We start from the raw sequence: 23,451 nt of genomic DNA on the forward strand, positions 1-23,451 counted from the left end.
CCTGTCTCCATTTCCACAGTGCTGCCTATATGCCATCCAAAATTGGGATATAGGATGGTTAAAGTAGTGTGTACTACCTTTTATAGTTTGGGCTTAGTCTTACTACAAATGGTCTCCTACAGCTAGGAATGCTCAGTCCCAGCTGAGTGGAAAGGACAGAATGCAGAGTTTGAAGACTGCTTAGATTAGTACTTTTTCCTCCTCCAGCTATGTGGTTAAAGAGTGAAATAAGCATGACAGGCTGATCCTAATATAGTAATAGGCAAGGACTGGGCTGGTACAGTTCAAATTTATTGGCAGACAGAAGATGTGCTTGCCCTGCAAAGTGGTCCTTTGCCCATGTCAGCTTTTTACACATTGAACATTTATAAGCAATCCTCCATCCAAGCTTTTGGAGAGTTTTCCTTGCAGTTTGCCAATAAATAAGTCACTATGATTTTACCAGTATATTGGCATGTGAGCTCTTTGGTAGTGGGATGTTCTGTTCATATGTGGGCACCCTGTTGGTACACTTTAGCCCAGCTGCCAGGATCCCTAAATTTTGACACACAAAATAATCCAGACAGACTGAGCACCAAGAGCAGCTTTGGAACAGACTCTTTATTTTGCATTGTATCTATTACAGTGTTGGAAACTTAGATACATTTTTAACTCTGAATGTGTATAAATATCTTTAATCTGTACACATCATACTAGTCCACACTAGAGTCAGGTGTATATCCTCACAAGGCCTATCAACCAACCATGGTACAGCTATAATGTACCTCTAAAGGGCCACACATTGGAAAAATAGCCAGAGTTGTTTGACTTTTATAAAAGAAAAGTTAAAAAAAAAAGTTGAATCACTGTTGGCTGTTGATGTGGCTACATCCTGAAGTCCCGTTCCCAGACTTTTGATTTGGGTAAACAATCACATACTATTCCTCCCCTTTGTGCCATGCTCACTAGTGGTTTCATAACACAACCCACACATGAGCGGATTTAAAAAAAAAAAAAAAAAAATCAGAACACAGCACCAGCTCCACCCTGGGGGTTTGGCTTCATAGGGGTTAATGCTTTGAGCACTGTTACTGCAGCAGAATAAGCCTTTTAAATGCCATTCCTAGGGCCTGTAACAGTTTGCTTCTAAAAAATGGTAGACATCTTCAGTTTCCAAAGAGGGATCCAGAACAGATGAGGAAAGTTTCCAAAACACTATTCACTCTCCAGTAGCCTTTTCTCCAGCCCAGTATTGTAGCTGGGTCTGACAGTTGTACCCATCTCTTCTCCTCTTGTGCTCCCCAGAATTAATTTTAAAATCCTGATCAGTTGTGACACTGGTTGTAGGTCATTTCTTAACATAAAAATATTCAGTTGGATTATTTTGGAGTTTGCATAGACCTGTGCTGATAAAAGGCTTATTCACTCAGGAGTTTACCATATCTGTAATATGGAAGGGTAAGTGGCAAGCAGGAGTTCAGGTTTACTAGAGAAACTAGATCTGCACCTCCAGTGAAGGAAAGGAAAGTAGGATTCAGATGAAGAGCTCCACCTCCTTTAGGGCTCTTTTGAAGTCACTGCAACAGTTCTGTTATGCAGGCAGCTACTGCGTGTTCTGACTACAGCTGCCTGTCTATATAAGACACCAAGCACAGGTCAAGTCTTAAATGGAAGGAGGATATATACATCCCTTGATCAACAAATTCAGACAATACAGAGAGCTTATTTGCTTTAGGTCAACTGAAGTAGCTCAAGCTCCACACAGTAAAAGGATGAAATCTTAGCCCCAAACTGAAGTGATAAGGTATTAAAGATGACATTAACGCAGGGCCAAAGGAGAAAACTAGAAATTTAGACTAGCTAATTCTAATGTTCTAACTGATGGAGATACTAGAAGCCTGGGATGCTTTGCACTAAAATGAGTAATTCCAAAGGGATCACTCTGATATGAGTCAGCAGCCTCCTAGCCCCATCATCACCTTAATCTGGAGATGTCTGCCACACCAGTCTGATGCAATTCAGTTTTCAGAAGGAGACTGTCAGGAATGCAAACTCAGCACTAGTGCTGTTTTACAGCATGGCATACAGGCCCCAACGCTTATGGATTAGGAAATGTGTCAATGGAGATTTTAGTCTGTACATTTGGCTAAGATCCAAAACGTCACTGAGGTAAGGTCCTCACATTTTTTATGACAGGACAGAATGGTACCTACTGTGGGCAGCCTGAAGAATCTTCTGTTTTCTGATAGTCAAGAGAAAGTAGTACTTTGCTTAGACATCTCTGGTAATTTGCAACATATTAGGAAGTATCTAACCTGGCTAAATACAGAACCAAGCTGAAGTCCATCTGGATTTAGACCAGTTTAACACTAGAATTTGGATCAGTTTTTAGTACTATACAAGGCCTCTGCATCAATGGATCTTCTATTTTTTGCTACTGCAATGTTATAAGCCCCTTTGGGACACCTTGGTTCGACACTGTCATAGTTGAAGCTTTACTGCACCCTTTAAAAAGGTCAGAACATTCATGAGTTCTAACTGGACTGCTGGGTTGTGAGAACATGCCAAGACAGCTTATGAGAGAAGAGGCTGTGCTGTTTAATGCAGTAGTGTTGAAGAGGCTGGTCTAGGAATAACCCCCCCACACACACACACACACACACAAACACAACCAAGAGTGCTTCAAGTTATGATACATGCAGAGATCTGAGAATTATGAGGGAAGGGATCCAGTATAATGGCACAGATTAAACTTCTTCTAAATACTTTGAGAGATTTCATTGTACCAGTTATCTGCCCTGGTCATGTACTAGAGACTAGAGAAAGCCAAACACTAGCAGTTAACTGTAATTGCATGCTTGCTTGAGGATCCTTCCTCCAATTATCCCCGACATGTTCTGTGTTGATATTGCTTTCACTCTGGGTTGAAGTGCTATTGCTCTAGGTAACCAATACAGAGGAGGTACTGCCAACAGTCAGGAGTCCCTAAACGACAAGAATGGTAAAACTAGTTTTCATAGCTAGCATCCACGGGGTATGCCATACTTGGAGGTATGCTAGATGCGCACAATTACTGAGCAATATAGTATGCAGGAAGTAAACTAGCCTCCAAAGTGTTTTGGGAGCACCTAAGAGATGGTGGTCTGAGAAGATAAGTGTACAAAATAGACCCCAGACCTAGGGGATTTACGATACCCAAGTTGCTGACAGCACAAACTTAGCACTGAGGTTAACTGAACGGGTTGGCATAGTCTGTAGTGCAACCACTGCATGCAGTGCAGTATTGATAGGAAAAAAGGCCATAGATTGTTTAACAAAACAGTAATATTCAAAATAAAAAGTAGACCCATAAGATGAATGCTTGAATTTCAACATCTCTTGTAGGTCTACAGGGCACTTGTGAGAGCTGAGAAAAATAGAAGCAGCTTACATGCAGGGGGGGGAATGAATGTTTGTTAAAAACTAAGTGGCACACCCCAGGACAGCATTTGTGGAGGTTCTGGAGAGAGCTTATCTACAGACACTTAGCATAAATTCAACAAGGTTGACATCAGCATGGATTCTCCTGCACTCTGCAAGAGCAGCTTTCCAAAAGCCAAACTTGTTCCCTAATATCAGTTGTAAAGTTCCAATTCAGAAGACAGCAGGAAGGGATGCCCTTTTCACAAGATTTGTTTTTTTGGTTTTGTTTTTTTTTGGGGGGGGGGGGGGGAGGGAAGGGCAGGGTGCAAGATTTTTTTGGTAAACCAATTATTCCCCCATTTTCTATAAAAAGATGTCAAGCTAATTACAAGAAGGAACAATACCTCAATAGGTGGCTTGGGCTTAAGTATTAGTTTCTCTGGTTGCTAAGGGAAGGTTTGAGTTGTAATTTAGACAGTAGTTTACTGCTTTGTGTAGGAATGGCTCTTGCTATCAAGGACAAGAAGCAAGCTTCCTCACAGCAGGAAGATAGTAGGGCCACTCTGAACAAAAAGCCATCCTTACTACCTCTGCAGCTTTTGCTACAAGTTTGTTAGGTAGTTCCACATCATTTCAGTCTTATTTCAGGGACCAAAAGTCTCATTTTAAAAAAGCGATCTTGCAAAGCCGATCCCAATGCCTCTTCATGCTGCAATGAATGGAAGAAGCTCCGATGGAGTGAGGAGCTCCATTTCTTTTACATGGTCCTGAGGTAATGCACAGAACAAATAAAACCTTGGGTTTTAAGTGATTTACATCAGAAGACTACAATTGTGGATGAATCAAGATCTTTTGGTTACCTTTTTGCTATTGAGATGCCATCCTAAAGCCATGGAGGTATCAGGCTCTATCCTAGAAGGATATTTTCTCTTCACCACAGTCCTAATATAGTACTCTGGTTCATGTAACACCTCAGATAGCTGACTGGTGGAATAGCAGCTCCAAGAATGTCTCCCTCATCAGTTAAGGGACCACTGGGTCACAGGTGGCTTTGGAACATTTCTCATAAGGCCTTCCACATAGAACCTGTCTATGGAAGGGATACATTACTGCTTTTCATTTGCCAAAGAGGGAGCCTTTTTGGAAGAGTAAAAGCAAGATGGGGCTCAGTATTGACCAGATATCACAGAAAGACACAGCCTCATGGGAGAGAGAGCTGAGGAGGAAGGAAACAGAGTCCCATACACGTCTTCTCCAGTTCTGGGTTTCAAAGTTGTTAACTTCCCTTGGCTGTAGATCCAATTTCAAATACAATATGAATATCCAGAGTCTAGTTGGTAAAAAAAATTAGACACTGAATAGGTTTACCCTAAGCTTAAAATAAGGTTTTATTGATTGTAGAACGGTTCAATCCCACAGTGAATTTTACCATCTCCATGAAACTGATCATATGAATTTTGTTCCTCTGAAGCCCTTCACTTGATAACAGTTCCTATTCAACAACTCGTTATTTCCTACTGGTAAACAGCTTGATTCTGCAGATTTAGCCCAACCCACCTGCAGGCTTTCAGGTAGCCTGGCTACCACATTCTGTGGTCACATCCAGCCCCTGAAGGTCTCCCAAACAGCCATGCAGGAGAACAGTCCTTTTTACCCATCCACATTCTCTTCTTACTCTCCACAAAGTGGGTGTCTGCTTATACATCAATTCAGGACAGCATTTTTTAATTTCAATGATCCCTGCAAAGCAGTTTGCTACAGCATCCATTTCTCTTCCAGATCCACTGCTGGATTATTTGCAGATACAGAAAGAGGTGAGAGAAAGGTGTCAGTGCAACAACTGAGCTTTAGGGTACATCCTAGAACCTAAAGTACCGTATGCATGGCCATGGGAAACATCATTGATGCTAGTGCTGAAAGGCCTACAAGTGGAAGGAAAAATAGCAGCAACCCCACCCCCCCGCCTGCCTCACAAAAGAGACAGGAGAAAGAACACCCATGTGTAGAAGCTTCACTTAACCCACAGTTGCTCACGGATATTTTTAATGGGGAAATAAAATCTCTTGAGGCAAGCAAGATTCTTGAATAAGACTGGACCAATTAGATTGTAGGTAGGCTGACCCCAGCATCCAGGAATATACTCTGTGATCATACTGATGGTATTTGAGACCTTAAGCAGAAGGCTAGGCTTGAATTTGAATATAAAGCCAGATTGCTTATTTCTTCATCTTCCATCAACTGCATAAGGATTCATTAGAAGAGATTTTAATTTGCATGCTCTCCTTTAACAAACTACCCCAATACATATTACATTGAACTACACAATGAATCCTTCTTTCATAAAAGCCTCAATACAAAAGACTTCTCAGCAGCTAACCCAAGCTTTAGAAGATGGACAAAAGGATTTCTCCCCCCTCTGTTTAAAGAGAAGAGGGAGGGGATGCACACTAGCCATAGGCATGTGAGTGAGCCACTGGGCTAATGTAAGTGGCTTGTCAAGTAACCTCACAAACCTTAATACATTTTTTTAAAATGCAATATTCAGTTTCATTCTTCACAGATAAATGAAGGTTCCAATTTTAATGTGTTCGCTAGGAGTCCAAGTTCCCTGGTAGGTTTCTAAAGATCCTGCAATGGCACAGCACTCCAGTACACCAACTAAGCTTTCACACGTGCTCCACAAGGCTCTCTAATATTAAATAATTCACCCCAAACTTGTACTGCAGCAAGTGATAAAGGAACTTTATGCATTTAGAGATCACTCTAGCCACAGCCAGCTACCAGTCAAATGCACCGATTTTTTTTTTTAAATGTGAAGGACTTGTGAAATTAGATTTCTTGATTTCATACAACTGGCACCATGCTTTGTTTCTTACCCTCTTGAAATTCTCAGTCCCAAAGGCATCAAAACTTGCACTTGCTTAGGACAGCAAGAACAGGGAGGGGATACACTCAGCAAGTTTATTAGACACCTCGGTGAACCATGTTTCCCCATCCCCTTCCCTCAAATCCCAAAATTGTTTGGGTTCTCCATAGCCTATTGTGTTTTATATCACTCTTGGCTAACTAAACTCAATCTGGAAAAGGAGTTTAAGACAAATCTATGTTTGCTTGTACAGTACGTGAGTAAACAGAGGAAAAAGAAGCAGGACAACCAGTGAGTGAGTTCATAGACCATCATTTCCAGGTGTACCTGCCTCACAGTATTCTATTTACATAAATTACAGAAATTTCATATATATTTTTCTCTGAAGCCCAATTAGACAAATATCTACCTATATATAATATATAAAAAATACAGAGCTTTGACTCTTCCTTTTGAAGTAAAATGTACATGATCCAACTGTGAGCAGAAAGTAATCCTGAAAACTCAGGCCCTTTGCTACTGGAGTTAACACCGCACACAATGCTCCTGTCAAGTGTAGCTATGCCCTCCTTCCTCCCCACCCCATAACAAATAATCCACCCCCACCCCATCCATTCAGAAAAAAATCCAAATCTTAATACATGTTTTCATGAAACAATTTTCAAGTAAAGATGAAGATGGGTTTCACCATTTCAACAGTTCTGTGACTTCAATCAGTAGCAATGCAAGCGAAGCCCGTGCAATGACAGCTGTGCTTCCTCTTTTCAAAGACCACCAAAACATCTCCCCCACCTGTTCACAATTACCATCTTTGGGGTTTTGTTGCTTTTTTTTAAATACCAATAACAGTTCTTTAAAAAAAAATTAATATTTTTAAACAAAGGGAAAAAATCCTTCCCCAGGAAAAGTCTCCCCACTTCTCCTTTGTCCATTTACAGTATGTTTCAAGGGGAACTTGGCCCATGTCCAATGGCGCGGTCCACTGAAGGAGAGCTGTGAAAACGTGAGGGGCTAAACTTTGCTCTTGGCAGATTAGAGTCTTTAACAAAGAGTAAGATGTGCAAAAAAAATTAAATAGATCAACCCTAGCTTCCAGGATTAATGTTGTCAGAGAAGAGAATGCTTAACTTTTGATTTGTGTTTTTCCCCCCCACCCACCCCTACTGAAATTTCATTTAAGTACCCGAGGTAACAAGTGACAATATTTGTGAAAGATCACCACAAATTAAAACAAGAGGTGCAATTTGTTACCTCCGTGTCCTTCCTCCACCTTGGTGCCTGCTTTAAAGACATGTATGCAGCAGCAAAAAAAGTGTAAAAAATAAAATCCCCTTCTTTCCATGAGAGCAAAGCATTGCTTCTAGTTGTTCTTGAAGGAGGAACTGTTTCCTAATGGGTGGCGTGGGTGTTTGCGCCTTCTGTTTGTAAGGAGGGGGAAATGGGACTATAACTCTGGCTGCTCCCAGTTGATTTCTGGCAAGTTCATGGTGTTCTTCCCCATCTGAACACATTATAGCTGGAAGCCTTCCATAGGGGCCTCAGGCTGCTGGAAGATGAATTGCTGCTGGTTCTCATCTACCTGGGGAGCCAGGTTGGAGTCGTCATCCTCTACTCCAAAGTAGTGCTCAATCAAATCAAAGGCCTTCTGGTAGATTTCCTGGTTCTCATGACTCTGCAGGAACTCTATCTTATCCAAGCCTTAGGAAAGAGAAAAATGGAATGTGGCAAGACTGATCAGAACATCCATATTATTCCCTGCCCCCATCCATCCTTCACCCTTTCAACTGTTTGGGGCCACAAGACCACCATTCGTTCAGCTTGCATTTTGCCCACCTACCCCTTCTCCCCCCCGCAAGGCCATGCCCCCTTCCCACCTACCCCCCTATTCCTTTTACCCCCCAAGGCCACCACCTCACCTTACATGTGCGTCTTCTCCAGGCACCCAATTAGTCGAGCCATGCTTGTGTGACTCCATAATAAGGTGGGTGTCCCTTCATTCTCTCGTGTGTGGCTGCCCAGGAGTGCACCTTAGAGGGAACTATCCACGGACCACCTGAATGGAGCTTACGGACCACTGGTGGTCCATGGACCAGTTTGAGAACATCTGCTCTAACACATATCCTGCATTACTTCCTCCTGGGAAGGAGTCACGATAACAAGGCCAGTGAGAGCCACTTACCATAGGCTTCCTCAATGAGGCTGCAGTAGGGGTTGATGCCTGTGCCACTTTGCTTGGCCTCCTGCTCACCGAGCCGCAGGATATTCTCCAGGCCATTCAGGGCCACTTGAACAATCTTGGAGTCCATGACAGTCAGCAGGTCACACAGAGGTTTGATACAGCCTAGGTTTACCAAGTACCTGAAGAGAAGGCACAGGGAAGACAAACAAACATTCAGTTTATCAGGAAGGAAGGTTAAGTAACAGTGTGGCATGCATTTAGGTTTAAAGGGCCACTGTCAGGTTTAAGGAAATTTGTATTTTAAATATTGCCTAACAGGTAATACCCTTTTCACCATTAGCTATGGAAGCTGGGTGTTTAAATTAGGCACTTTAACCTCTCTCTCAAGAGCTAACAACCAGGGCCCTTATTTACAATGTGTTAGCACTTAACTCCCATTGAAGTCAGAATCCAGATGTATTAAAGGTGCCTGATTTTATATGCAGGCAAGTTTGACATTCTACTCTGGTTTGTCCAAGCTTTGACATTTACTTTGAATGACAAAGTAAACTATGAAACTGGAGTCATCTGTATCACTTGTTTACAGTCAGATGCACTATTTAAATCCCAACAAAAAACTTCACTGGAATTAAAAAAAAAAAAAAAAAAAGATTCCCATGGGTCTTAAATTTTGCAGCATATCTTTAAATTTAGCCTATAGTTAGCCAGGTATTTATACTCTGATACTGTGAAAGATTTATACCCAACATCTGTTTAAATTTAGACTTGCAAAATTATTTGTGCATTTCCTACACAAGCTGCAGAAAAAACAAAGTTACCACCACTAACTCACCTGCATAGAGTCCATATTACATTTTTCCTGTGTAAAGCACACAATACTGACAAAGTGATAGGAGCACCTTGTAATGCTGCTGCTGCTGCTATTAGATGCACACTTAATAAATTTTAAGGACACAGAAATGTATTTTGAATGAAGCAGAACAGAAAGGGTTTAAAACGCAAGAGCAAGTACCAATGGATTAGGAAATTAAAGTACTTCATTGGGTTTTGAATTGTACCCAAGCCAGAGTGTCAGCATATGCACATGATGCAAACTAGATACTTCAGAATTATACTGCATGGCCAACATGCTGAAGACTTGTAAGTACATCCTTTGTGTGGCACAAGATTTTTAAATCAATACTGTTTATGCTACATTTGAGGTGTGTTTTAGTTATATAAAACCAAGTTACACTAAGCTATAGCTCAGACTTTGAATATGAACAATGACTCTTCTGGTTCTCAACAGCTACAGTCTCAATGGTGACTGCAGAAGCAGCACCAGTAAGTTACCCCTACTTGAATGGCTTTACAGCAAAAATGTATTCTCTTCATTGAAAGAATTAGAGCCTAGGGAAAGCTAGATACATGCTGGATCTCTGAATACATCTTGGAGCTTCTTTCAAGGCCAAGGTAACCAGAGGAGTCGATGGACAGATGGCCACAAATGCGGATGGCAAACTGATTGTACAAAGTTGCTATAGTTTCATGGAGTCAGAGACAAACTACAGATAAAACAGCCTCTCAATTTACCTGATCTGCTCTGGGGTTCCTCCTGATGTTGCATTCGTGATGGCCCAGGCTGCCTCTTTCCTTGTGCGGAATTCTGCTTTCTGTAAGATTTCTATCAGCACTGGGAAAATGTTTGCATCTATGACTGCCTGAAGGAAGAAGAGAGACGCAGCATTTAGAACAGGCCAAGTGACTCCTAAAAAGGTAGCAGGCTCCGGGAACAGAAACCTATAACCTTTTCAGTATCCCCATCTGCTTTCCCTACCATGTCCTGTAAGTGTAAGATTAAGTTTACAGTCCAAGAACTTAAATCTCCTATTGTTGCACCAATACCACAGGAAGTCTTTGGTCACTGTGTGCATCTGTTTGGATATAAGCCCTTAGAAAGGATAATAATCAAATGCTGTACACCCATTGAAAAGCACTATTCTAACTGTACGTCTGAACTTTGGAACCACAATGAAGAGGCAGATTAATCCTCATCTCCCCAAGCTCACTCAGTGATTAGACATTTAGAGCATGTTTCAGACCAGGCTCCATTTGTGGGCACAATTAGCATCACTTAGATGTCTAAATATCATTGTGGGTGCAGTCAAGTAGGACACTAATTGTGCCTGCAAATAACTAGAGAAAAAGGGAAGCCCAGGGTGTAAAATGTGGCCCTTAAAACACCAACTAAGAATCACATAAGCTTTGTTTTAATGGTGCTCCGTGGATCCAAGAGTGCTGCAGGTGGACCTGCCGAGGATTCTAGAAACTGTACCTGTATCTGAGCCCTGTTTCCAGCTGTGATGTTAGAAATGGTCCAGCAAGCTTCCTTCCGGATAGACTCTTTGGGGCTGCTTAATAAATGAAGCAGGCAAGGCAGAGCTGAGCAGTTCAAGATCACCTTAAGAGAAGAGTACAGGATAGGATGACACCGTTCGCCTTCCTCCGCTTCCATATAGAGGATACTTCCAGCACATCTTCACTGAATTCTTATGGGGAAGAATATTTTCTTCCAACATTTTCCAGAAACTCCTGCCACTGAATGAGGTGTTCCATTCAGCAGCAGCAGGAAGAGAATGCTTTTCCTATCCCAAAGAGGCATGTGTAGGATCAGACATCCCAATTGCAAAGTGCTCTACCAGGAATGTGCTGTATGTGGTTCAGGAGGTAGACAGAAGACAAGCCTCCCTCCGCTGCATCCTGCTCCTCATCTCCTGTTGTAGGAGAGCTCAAGGAGGAGGCGGCAGCAGAATGAGTCATCCCTAGAGTTCTTGGATGCTGGAAATTAGGAATTTCAATGACTGGAGTCCTGAGATTTGTTTCCCTACACACACATTGGCTACAATGAGATGCTCGTATACAGTATATTTTTCATAAGCACCAATACATAGAAGAGACTTTTGTTGCAGCTAAATCTTGAACCATTCCATCATGGCTCAGTTCATCTTATGGGCAACCCTGCAGGTTGAGCCATTCCTGTTTTGATTAAGGGGTGGGTTTTCTAACCTAGATTTCATCTTCTAGTGGCAAGTCTAGAAATCTGAGCGCAGATCTGTCATGAGATCTTTACCCCATCGTCTTAGTAATAATCTGGGTTTTTATCTGAGACGTTTGAAATGCTCCCTCCTGCTCAAACACTGAATTTGAGAAGACCTAGTAACATCCCACTCACCTGGGTCTGGATGTCATCACCCGTCACAATGTTGCCTACAGCTCGCAAAGCTGGGGAAGCTACTTTATAATCATTGTGCCTAAAAGAAAGAGGAAGGGAAAGAAACATCAGTCCAAGCCCTTTGCAACAGAATCCCTCCACCCTCCTCACCCCCCAACATCACCCCCATTTGGTTAAAATTCCACCATCAGAAGTATACAGCAAAACGTGTCCAAACCAAAGACTGTCATTGAAAGAGCAAGGATTGTGTCACCATAAGAACATTCTTTATCCTCTTACAACCATAAGCTTCATCATGGACCACTTCTTGTCACCTTCAAATCACTCCTAAACTTTAGTCTTTCATGCCCCTCCTCACTGTTGTGGCATCCAATTAACAGTAATTAGAACACTCCTGAAAATGCATTCTGCAAACCCTCAAGATGCAATGCAAATGAAAGCCATTTGCATTAGACAACACAAAATCAACAAATCTAAAATAGAGCAATGACTCTACAGATAGTTCGATGGATTACAGGAGTGTCAACAAAAGACAAGTTTATTTGGAATGTGCTGTATTTATTTGGTTATTGATCCTTTTCTTCTAACATTATAATAGAGCCAACAAAAGATTACTTTAAGCTTCCACAGATGAGTTTTAAAGCATTAGAGCAGCACAGAGTGTACGGTCTTAGTCTGGCATCAACACCATAGCCTTTGCACATTCATGGGTTAGACTAGCTCTCAGGACCAGCATTGTCTTTCTGTATCATGCTCTTCCTAGCATAGGGCACTACAGCTACACTTCCAGCACTATACAGAGACTTTTCCCCCCGTCCGATAGGCCAGCACAACCCATGTCACATATTCCCACATACCCATCGATACTAGATAATCCCTCTGACACAAGCAGCCTTATTTTTCCGCTTCACCTTGGTAAGCAAAGGGTTAACAAGACAAACCCATATTCACATGGGCTGTTCAGTCCAAGGTCTTTGCCTCTTATGCAGGGCAACACACTTACATTAACAGCTCTACCAGTCGCCGACACACCCCAGAGTCTATTACTGCTTGGATTTTCTCATTGGGGCCATCTGATAGGTAGGAGAGTGCCCAGCAGGCATCTGCCAGCAAGTCGGAGTCACTGCTGAATAATAATCGGGACAATACCGGCAAGCAAGGAGACACCTAAAAGAATAACCAACAACCCCCACCCCGGAGAGAGAGTTTAGAAAAGGTTCGTTGAGAAGCGGCAAGGCAGCTGTGTGTGCAAGCATGCCAAATGTCAGTGTGTGTGACTAATTAACTGGATGCCATCCTATGGGTGGGGTTCTCACCTAGATTTCTAAACCTACCACAATTAACAGTACCAAAGAACTGGTTCAAGTAACATCAGAAACCAAAGTTTCCATTCATACATTTGATACCTAGGACCTTACATATATTGTTCAGGGGCCAGTTGTCTGACAAAGTGTTAGAGTCGTTGATGTAATACGGGTAGTTTTGGATACACAGATTCCTACATAGTTCACATAACCTTGTAGCAAAAGAGATTCAAGTTACAACAGGGCCTCTCCAACGCTCACTAATCCAGCATATAGGGGTCATCCCTCTCCAAAACTAATATCCAGTTATAAGCTTTTTACCATTCTTTATAAAATGAGCAACAGCTGGACTGTTTGCAGCTTGGATGACAAGCACTCTTCTCATGTAAGAAAACCACCTCATTTCCTGCCCCTTTGATAATCTTCAACAGCCAGTACTGTTGACAGGGACCCCCAACAGTCACCACCATACTTGGTAACCTATGTAACGGTGCACAGCCTTACACATACTTCTAACTATCCATCACTGCAGCTTCTTCAGCCTTATCAAGGGAGTTGTCAAGTAACAGACCTTAACCACAGTGTTAAGCAAAATAGGGAGCAAAGATCCTCCAGTCCTGCTTAATGTTCATGCTGTTACGGACCATCTTTTTTAGATGACAGGGGCACCAAACGGAAGGGGTATAGAGAAGAGAAGGCCTTCCATTGGGTAATAAGTAAGTCTGCTGTGAAGGATTTCTATATTTTGAAGTTTGGTTTGTTCCAAATTGGAACAAACTCCAAAGTTCTGCGTTCTCCACTAAAGAGAATGGAGCCCCAGCTCTGGGGCAGCCTGCATGGCCTAGATCAGGGGTTGGCAAACTACAGCCTGGGGGCTGGATCTGGCCCCCGAGCGGTTTTAATTCAGCCTTCAAGCTCCCCTTGGGGAGCGGGGTCTGGGGCTTGCTGCGCTCCAGCCAAGGAGCGGGGTCGGGGGCCGCTCCATGCGGCCCCCAGAAGCAGCAGCATAGCTCTTCTCTGGCTCCTATGCTTAGGGGCAGCCAAGAGGCTCTGCTCCACACACTGCCCCCGCAGCTCCCATTGCCTGGGAACTATGGCCAATGGGAGCTGCAGGGGTGGTGCCTGTGGATGGGGCAGTGCATAGCAGAGCCACCAAGCCATGCTGTGACATAGGAGCCAGGGTGGGGGAGGGGACGTGGGGGAGGGGACATGGACATGTTGCTGCTTCCAGGAGCCACTTGACGTAAGTGCCACCCAGATCCACCCCCCACACACCCCAACTCCAATTTTGTTAGCATTCATGGCCTGCCATATAATTTCTATACCAAGATGTGGCCCTCAGTCCAAAAAGTTTGCCCACTCCTGGCCTAGACTCTGGGGTCCCTGACTCAGACAGTCCAGCAGGTGGACTGCCAAGGAGCCTAGGGATGGAAAGCTAGCAGGAAACAGGCAGGTTTCAAAAGCTACCTAGCAGCCCTTGTCCCATGAGGCCCCCGCCTTATTACCAATAGAATTTCATCAAAATTGAACCATCTCCATCAAATGTTTAGACGGAGATCAGCAAACTCCAAAAAATGTTAGTCTGAATGTTTCTTATGACCTCTAGAGGTAGCAGACCTCAGGGTCTTTCTGGGGTTCCCTCTCCACAACAGCTTCTGTTCCCATTAACAGGAAAGGATTCATTCCTCACCTTGTCAAATTCAGGTGGTGGGTTCTTCCCTCTGCACAAGTTTGACAAGGCCCAGACAGCATTTCGAGTCATTGTCAACCTGGTGGACTTGGTGAGGAGCCTAAAAAGAGAAACAACAGCTATTATACTCCCAGGTTAAGTCAGTTGAGTTGTCTTTAAACCAGCACATGATTCAATATGAAGGAACACAATAAGAGTCCAAGAGGTTCGAGACAGCTGCACCCACTTGCTAAGCCCAGGTCTGAAAAATTCAGATCATGCTATTGTTGTATATTTCATGAGCATCATGCGCAGACCGTGAGGAAAGATGAACTGTGGGTACCCCTAGGGCAGAAACAATAGCTGTTTAACAGCACAACTCTGAACAGGAAGCATATACTGTCTTCAACTAAAATTGCTAGGGGGAATTTAGGTTGGCAGAATGCGATTTCTCAAGACTGAAATTTGGCTAAGACATCCAGATAAGCGCCCACACTGATGAAGAGGTCCATGGGATCTTCAGTGACCACAAGTAATCAGGACCTCATTTTTAGATCTCATCTGAAAAGATCAGCAGCTTTAGGACCCCAGAATACTAGTTCAGTACTGACCCAGGAACAACGCTATTTGCAATACAATCAATGCCACTTCTTGCCAAGGAAACCACTCAAGACTACACAACTGTATAGAAATTATGGTGAAAGATTTCAAAATGCTTTCAACAAACTGGGATTTCTGCTGGTAGCAACCTCATTGCCAGTGCTGACAGTATGGAAGATTTATCTTGTGGTAAAGTGCATTTCAGGAGAAAACCAGCTTTTAAAGAGCTAAATCATTGACCTTCTTAGAGGGTCCAGTTGAAATTAGAAGCTTTGTTCTTTAACACTTCATGGTTCATAAAGAGCGAGAAGTTCCCACCCAGCTTTTTGGACTCTGCATGAAATAAGATGGGGCAACGTGGTGCTTTCGTCTTGGACCATGACCAGCTCTGTGCACCTGTCACAATCACCACCACAAATAAAACCAATCCCTTAGTTCTTGGACAGAAAAAAAAAAAAGTCACCAGCTTAGCCTCAAGGAGCCTGAAGTCAGCAGCTACTGTAAGAAGAGGCTGTTGATTTACTTGCACCATCCGTGGCAAAGCACTTATCTTGCTACTAGAAGCAGCATCAGTTCACCCAGAACAGGATGGGGTAATTTAGACTGTTTTGAGAGTAATTAATATGGCTAGTACTTGAAAGCCCTCAGTCTAGGTGAATCTTCCCATCTCCATTTCTAGTGTGCTGAAGCAGTTGTCAGGACTTGTGTGTTAAACAGAGGCAGAGAGCAGAGTGCAAAGACCTTCTTCTCCTCAACCCTGGGAAGACCTCAGACTAACAGGTTCCTGAAGTTTATAGTGTAGCTGTATCTCTTTGGGTTCTCTGCACTTACTGTATATGCACTTCTAAATAGCCCCTGTGACTTCAGAAAGGGCTGTCTGGCATACTCTGCAGCAAGAGCTCATGCCATGCACAGCAAGCGTAAGGATGTGTGAGGTGAGTTGTCTAGCAAGTTGTATCAGACACCAGTCTGAACTACTGCTAATTCATCTGATGCCTATTTGCAGGCTAAGATGACTCCCAACCCCCACACACACTCTTCAGTAGTTCTGTTCACTCAACCTGGACACCAAGAGGATACTCTGCTTTAGTACACAGGGGCTTTAAGAACTGTATTGCCAAGTGTTCATGGCTACTCACAGTAACAAGGGAGGAAGAATAGAGCAGTTAAGGACATAATCTCTACACACAGAGCTGTCTCCAGCGATGTTCCCCAACGCCCAGACAGCCTGGAAGGAAAGAGCAGCAGTTTTAGCGCACACAGTCTCTGAATAGAGGATGAAGGGAGCACTGTCCTAGGAAAGTGTTTCTAAGACTCCAAATAACTAGGCCAGACTGACAGAAGCTCCAGCTCTGGAGCTACTTGCTAAACACCTTCATGCATGTTAAACACTTAGTTGAAATCCAGTGTCTATAACACTCAGCCTATCCCCAGAAAACTAATGAACCATACCTGTTCTTGGACATCCTCAAAGTCAGAGTTTAACAGCTCTATGAAGATAGGAACTGCCCCAGCCTCAATGACTATTTTTGTTTGTTGGGAGGTTCCTGATGCAATATTCGTCAAAGCCCATGCCGCTTCAAACTGAAACAAGCAGATCAGTAACAGGTTACAGAGCAGCTGCACAATGGCATAAGCTCAACAACCCTAACCAGAGCAAAACATTTGCTATTGATTTTAGTCTATCCTCTTCATCTTGTGCTCTCATGTCTACGGGGGGGGATTGTTTTACAAGGCAAAAAGTTTTCCTCCACAATCTAGCTGGATGATTGCTCACTGAGCATACTAGTTTCTGGCACAACAATGGTAGTTCGAGGGAAACCTACAGCTTTTTTAGGAGTGGGGTGGATTTTGGTTACCCAGGGTAGATCCTGCCCACACCCACCTGAAGCAAAGGGAATATCATTTTACAGGTCTTTGACACTGAAAAACTGAAGCAGTTGCACACATTTGTCTCATCTCTCTGCCAACACTGCAGTTCTCAGCATGGGATTAACAAAGCCAAAGCTCACTTCCACTTTCAGTGGTCAGGCCAGGAAGCACTACCTCAATGATACTACACCCCAAAGCCTCAGACCATTTCCCACTATGAGGAACATAGTCTCAAGATGGCCCAGAAGAGTTCCTGACCAGATCTTTGTATTGGGTGGGAAGCGAAAAGATTTTTCTACTCAAACAACCAACTCTATCCCATGCCACTCCCCGGATACCAGCACAGGTGCGGCATTTGTAGCTCTGAGCCCCAGGTGAGGTAGAGCTTCATATTTTGCTCTTTATCTCCCTGCTGCCCTCTTTTATGAGTGACTTTAATGGCTAAGCTCCCATTCAATTCTCCTTGGAGATGGATTCCTATGACATGACACCTCCTGGAGGAAAAGGAAGTAGATGACCATCTGCCTAACACCCTCAGTCAGATGTGGGAAAACGCAGTCTCCTCAAAGAGAGGCTCGTACTCTGCAACTTCTGGGCTCTAAGATGCCACCTTTCCCTGCTTGTTGCTGTAAGGTTCACACTGCTCAGCTCTGAAGTGTCATCTTAAATAAGTGCTTTTTATTCACAATATGAATCCTTCATGGTTCTCTCCTTTACCTGTAGTGTGCAATTTTCACTTCTCTTCAGGAATTCAACAAACCTGTCCACCACTCCCTGAGTATTTATCACTTCGTCTATCGGAGGATTCGGCTCTAGAAAGAGGAAGGCAGGCTCAAAACTCAATAGGGGTATTTGAATTTAATACAGGAGACCTAGTTCATTGCATTAAATCATCCACTCCAACGATTTTAACTTGTACTTGAGCTGACAAGGCATCTAGCCAGAAGAAGGCTTTTTCCACACTTCACCCAGCTGTGGGTCACTGGAGCATTTTCTAAATGCTGAAAAGCCAGTAAAAGACAATACTAATGGTCAATATAGGTTTGGTATTCCCTCCCCACCCAGTGTTAATCAGGAACAGACGTGCCAATGGGCATAAGTGACATTAGATGGAATTCTTCTGCCCCCAAACCCAAAGTTATTAATTCTCTGTACAGCACCAAGACTGTGCTAAGTGCTTCACACAGCTAAGAGAGTTACCTGTGAGAGCTTGCTAAGAAAAAGGACCTCTGCTTTTACCTTTGGAGAGCAGTTTCCTGAATTTCTGGGTGGTTGCTAGCTGCAGATCAGGGTCCTCCGAGAAAAGCATCTCCACCATCTCTCTTGTGATCACTCCCTCCTAAGAGGGCAGGAAGGGCAAGAAAAGCAGCGTCAGATAGAACCATAACTCCAAACTTATGGTTGCAAACCTCAAAGTCAGAACTTAGTACCACCAGAATCCTGTGCTCATCCTTTTGATCTGAAGACTAATCCAAGTTAGGACCACACTACTCTTGAAAGTCTAATCCTGGAAGGCTTTGAAAACTTACCAGAGTCCCATCTGCAATATTTGTAGAAGATAGGAGTACAAGGGGTTACGAAGGGTAGTGAATTAAGGAGTACTAAGGCATGATACCTATGCATTTGTAAAGGGTTAAAGTTTGTTGTTGATTTTGTGATCCACAGAATTAAAAGTCTGTGTAAGGGAGGGACTAAGTTACTCAAGAAGCCTTACCCCAGCTGTGGTAGTGCTGACATAGGAATCCATGAGGAGGCTATCAAACATGGCAGCATCTTCATTAATAAGTTCCACATTTCTCCTTTTAAATAGCTGAAAAGAGATAACCAGAGTGAGTGGTATCTGTCACGAGGCAATGCTGGACTTAGAGCCATCACAACTGGGCAGTCTTGTTCCACAAACGCAACATGCCATCTGCTAGACCAAGTGCAACTTAATAGGAGAGTGGCAGCTTAACACACTAGCTGAGCACCTCTGCAGAATAGTTTGACCTATGAATCCTGGTAAGAGCGGACCAAGTCCTACCCTTAGTTGTATCCATGGATTTCACTGGGACTGTATGGTGTAGGCAAGTGCAGAACTTGGCCCAATGAGTTCAGAAAAGAAGAGCCAGGTTGTGGACCAGGGTTGAGGCATAGGAAGAGCAGTGTGGGAGGCTTGCAGCATTTGCCAGTTCTACATGTGGTTCTAGCTACAGTATCATTTTTACACACACCCACCCACCCCCCCAATTAAAAAAAAAAGCCACACACCAAGGACAAGGAAAAGCTGTAGCTCATGTGTTTATTTTTTTTTACTTGGTCTTCCTGCTCCTCAACAGCAGGCAGTGCCATTTTTTAAGCTGGCCACAAAGTCCTTAGATTCCAGCCCGCAAAAAAATAAAAAAATATATATGTATATATAGATGAGCAGATCTAAGAAGCCTTCCCCTTATCCATGATCACAGAAAGCCAGACAGAATTCCACTGTGGTATCTGAGCGCTGCATTTGCGGCATGTACAATACCTGTGAATCCCACAGGGAGCAGAGAGCTCTCCAGACAAGCCACATTCTGAACAAGGGTGTGGAAAAACCCCCAGAAACATTCCACATCCATATGCGGAAGAGGCCCAGAGAGGGGGGGGGGAAAAAAAAAGGAAAAAAATGACCCATCAACTCTTCATCAGCTGGCCCCTTGAAGGGGCAACTGTTGGGTAACAAAACATTTCTGGTTGAATTAAGCCCCTGAACATCCCCCTCCACGCAGGTTACCAAAGGGCAGGTTACCTGTTGCTCTCGTTTCTGTTTGCGTAGTTGGATCCCCTCCTCTTCCCTTCGCCGACGCATTTCCTCAGGGTTTAGGGCTTTGTTTTTGTAACTCTTCATTCGATAGTTATCCTTATCCTTCGCGGGACTTGCCATGGTTTCTATGGAAGGAGAAACCGGAAAAGTAGTATCAGATTTCACTGCAGTCATACTGCCCTTCTGCCCCAAGGAAAATGGGAACACACATTGTTAAACTGAACTTTTCAGTGTGATGGCACACAATCTCTTAAGAAGATAAGATGCAGTTTCGATATCCAACTTAGAAAATGCATTGCTGACCTCGTGTGTTGCATTAGTGAGAATGTTCTAAGCTAGACACAGACATCTCCACCACTCTGAAAAGCACCCTGGACCTGTACTTCACTGTAGGAGGCACATTTCTCACTGTGTGAGGTTAGTACTCACTGAACTATACCATTGTCCTCAGGAGGCAGCAAGCCTGAAGCTACCTGGATTTTCAATACTTTAGATTGTGCTAAGCGTACCTGCACCTTACTACAATCACAAGTGTAAACAGCACCTTGAAAGAAGATTATTCTTCCTCTCCTCCCCACTCCACGTCCTCCACAGCAGGCTAACATGTCAAGAATTTGATGACCAGTAACCACAACACGTACTCAGACATTACAGAACAGCCTGGTCTGCACAGAAGGTGTTACATTGAGTTAGGAGCTAAAGACATTCCATTTAGACCCATTTTATGTTGTAAAGCAGGGAGACTTTGCAATTTATGAAGTTCACACTTCCATAAATTTAACAGCACAATCACAACTCCAACCATTCAGAGGTGAACATAAATAGGTCTGAAGACAGTGAAGTCTAGACAAGGCATAAAACAGTCCAGCAAAATTCACTTCAAACAAACTTCAGCCTAATTCCAGGCCCTTAAAAAAAAAAAGAAAGAAAATATTACAAGCATGCAATACATCATTTAGGTGGGAATGGCATGTAGGCCAGGCTTGTCCAGAGAGCTAGACTATTTTGATGGTGTTCAGCTCTGAGAAGCACTGCTAATTATTTTGTCATTTGTTTCATAATAACTATTTTAAACTCTGGTGCCTACACATTCCACTCTAGAGATTCACAAAACAAACATTCTTGCATTTGGCACAGGGACAGCAATTATTGCTCATTAGCGACAGAGGAACTTGGATGTAAGACTATGTAAATTTCTCAGTGGTATCTAGTTTATGCAAACATACTACTGCCTCAACAGGGTTAAAAGAGTTTGGTATTCAAGTACGGATTCAGCCAAGCCATGTGTTTAGTGTGTTTCAAATCATGCATGAGCAGGTGTCATTCCCAACCCTGTTCTAAGATACAATTTAGAGAGTGTAGAGTAAAAACACGCATCCCTTCCCAGGAGAACCACCACACACAATAAAGTTCTGTACAAGTCTCCTCACCCCCAAAAGCTTGGCTGCTCCAAGGATTCCTCTTTCAAGACTACTCCACCCACACCCTAGTCCTCTCTAAAGGTTCTCCCTCTATATTCAGGAGAGTTAAAGCCATAAGCTTCAGTGAGTCAGGAGAACCCATTTAAGGATTCCCAGCAGGAGGGCATCAGGGAGGGATGCTTTAGGCAAACACCATGAAAGTGTTACACTGAAGCACAAACCATGATCTACACAAAGAGACTGAACTGTTATCCAGGTACCCCAAAGTAGCAGTTGCATCATAGACAGGACAAAGGAATCATAAATAGAACTCTTCTAGTTTCTCCTCCATAACATTCAGCTCATCTTACTGCACAGCTCATTCTCCTTCCACCTTTGGTCAGCCTCACCAATGCGAACAGTAGCCTAGATTTAAGTGAAACTGAATGTGAAGTGGTTTTCCTGTTCATTCACCAAGTATTCCTCAAAAGACAAAGCACAAGATTAGTTGTCAAAATTTTATTTTGCTATTGTTTAATCACCACCCACTAGATCAGAATGGTAAGTATGAAAGCTTGTGTCTCAATCTGAGACCATGGCAAGCTATGCATTCTCAGGTTTCTGCTGCTTATTAGGTAGGTACTCAGAGTGACTTAGGCCTGGTCTACACTACCACGGTAAATCGATCTAAGTTACGCTACTTCAGTTATGTGAATAATTTAACTGAAGTTGACGTAGCTAGATCCACTTACCATGGTGTCTACACCACACTGTGTTGACAGGAGACGCTCGTGCCTGCTGACTTCCCTTACTCTTCTTGGGAGGGTGGAGTACACAAATTGATTGGAGAGCACACTCCCTTCGATTTAGTGTGTCTTCACTTTGCTAAACTGACACCGTTCCATGGATTTCACCAGTGCTGATATACCTGGTAGTGTAGACATGGCCTTAGTCAAGATACATTAAGGGAAAAGGTTCTCAGACTATAGTGTAATTTAAGTTGCAAGTTACTAGCTTAGTGTAAGACCCAGTTTTAGGGTCAGCTTCTATTCAAGCAGGTTATATAAATGAGATGTACGAGTGACCAACATCTTAATGTCAAGGCAAGTTAAACAGTCAGGAGAGTTCACCTGTGAACAGGAAAGGTAAAGATTTAAGTGAATTATGGATTCCACACACCAGGGAGAATAAAGCCACAAGAATGGAAGAAACCCTAACATGGACATGATCACAGAAAAGAGAATCTTGTAACGGTATCGACTGTTTAGAGGACATTCTCTCCCTCAGGCAAAAAAACTGAGGGGGGGGACTCTTCTTCAAACACATATAAAGCAAAAAAGCCAAGGTCCCCAGGATATCTGCACCACTCCAAATATGCATGTTGCAAGCAGCCAGCCCCTCAACCCCATGCTGTTCCTTGTTGTGAAATAGACAAGCAAGACAACTGAGGGCCAAAGAACAAAAGATGCATGAAGAAATGGAATGAGCGGCAGGATGGATTGCAAGATGGTACAAACTATTTACTTCTAACTCTGCTTAACATCTCAAAGCCCAGAAAAAAGGCAGTTCCTCATTGATACAAGTCTACTTAAACCAAAGAATGAAAACCCTTTAAAAAAAATTTAAAAATTGCTTGCTCTGCCTTGGTCCCTGCTTACCTTCTCAGAAACAGTAAGTCAAGGACTAAAAGGTCTTTTAGTGAGCATTGATCTTGGATCACTGCTTGGAAAAGTTTTCAGCCTCAAAACATTTGTAATAGTTCCAAGTGTTTCTAGCCCTGGCAGATCACACAACCTTAAGAACGATCATTAGTCTCTCTTCTAAATGGCAGTGCATTTTCACTTACCAAGTCCCTGTCTATACTACAGACAAGTCAGGGACCCGGGGTAATTCTTTTTTGTCAAGGTCCAAATTTCTTGGTCAAAGTATAGTCCAGGTCTGGACTCCAGAGAAAATACAAAATGCAACAACAGTGATAAATATGTAAATAAAAAGATTTCACAGTGTGTTCAAAAGCATCTAGTGGTCCAGACTTGGCCCACAGTCCATATATTGACTACTACTCAGGGAGCCTAACTACAACAGTTACCTCTTCATACAGAGAAGAGGTAACCAAATCCCTATGACTCAGACAAAAACTTGGACTGTCTAGGTTTCACCCAGTTAAGGTGACATAGTTCTACTCTCAGA

General features: G+C 43.1%; 2 protein-coding genes across 7 annotated transcripts in view; one reads left to right on the forward strand and one right to left on the reverse strand.

Moving 5' to 3' along the window:
• The window catches only part of TSSK3 (testis specific serine kinase 3), a 56,886-nt gene that overhangs the window by 3,278 nt on the left and 30,157 nt on the right, over window positions 1-23,451 (forward strand). The window lies entirely within an intron of this gene.
• KPNA6 (karyopherin subunit alpha 6) overlaps window positions 7,412-23,451 on the reverse strand; it is a 31,272-nt gene continuing 15,232 nt past the window's right edge. For both annotated transcript variants that reach the window (XM_048826032.2, XM_048826031.2), the window contains exons 2-14: window positions 19,847-19,986; window positions 18,797-18,892; window positions 18,322-18,421; window positions 17,800-17,894; window positions 16,663-16,794; window positions 16,350-16,438; window positions 14,632-14,731; window positions 12,641-12,804; window positions 11,638-11,716; window positions 10,741-10,866; window positions 9,999-10,126; window positions 8,427-8,605; window positions 7,412-7,945 (exon numbers count right to left, since the gene is read on the reverse strand). In XM_048826032.2, coding sequence (XP_048681989.1) covers window positions 7,758-7,945; window positions 8,427-8,605; window positions 9,999-10,126; window positions 10,741-10,866; window positions 11,638-11,716; window positions 12,641-12,804; window positions 14,632-14,731; window positions 16,350-16,438; window positions 16,663-16,794; window positions 17,800-17,894; window positions 18,322-18,421; window positions 18,797-18,892; window positions 19,847-19,986 — 1,616 coding nt within the window. In that variant the 3' untranslated portion in view covers window positions 7,412-7,757. The remainder of the gene's footprint in view (window positions 7,946-8,426; window positions 8,606-9,998; window positions 10,127-10,740; window positions 10,867-11,637; window positions 11,717-12,640; window positions 12,805-14,631; window positions 14,732-16,349; window positions 16,439-16,662; window positions 16,795-17,799; window positions 17,895-18,321; window positions 18,422-18,796; window positions 18,893-19,846; window positions 19,987-23,451) is intronic.

Source organism: Caretta caretta, chromosome 19, assembly GCF_965140235.1.
Source record: "Caretta caretta isolate rCarCar2 chromosome 19, rCarCar1.hap1, whole genome shotgun sequence".
NCBI classification, from domain to species: domain Eukaryota; kingdom Metazoa; phylum Chordata; order Testudines; family Cheloniidae; genus Caretta; species Caretta caretta.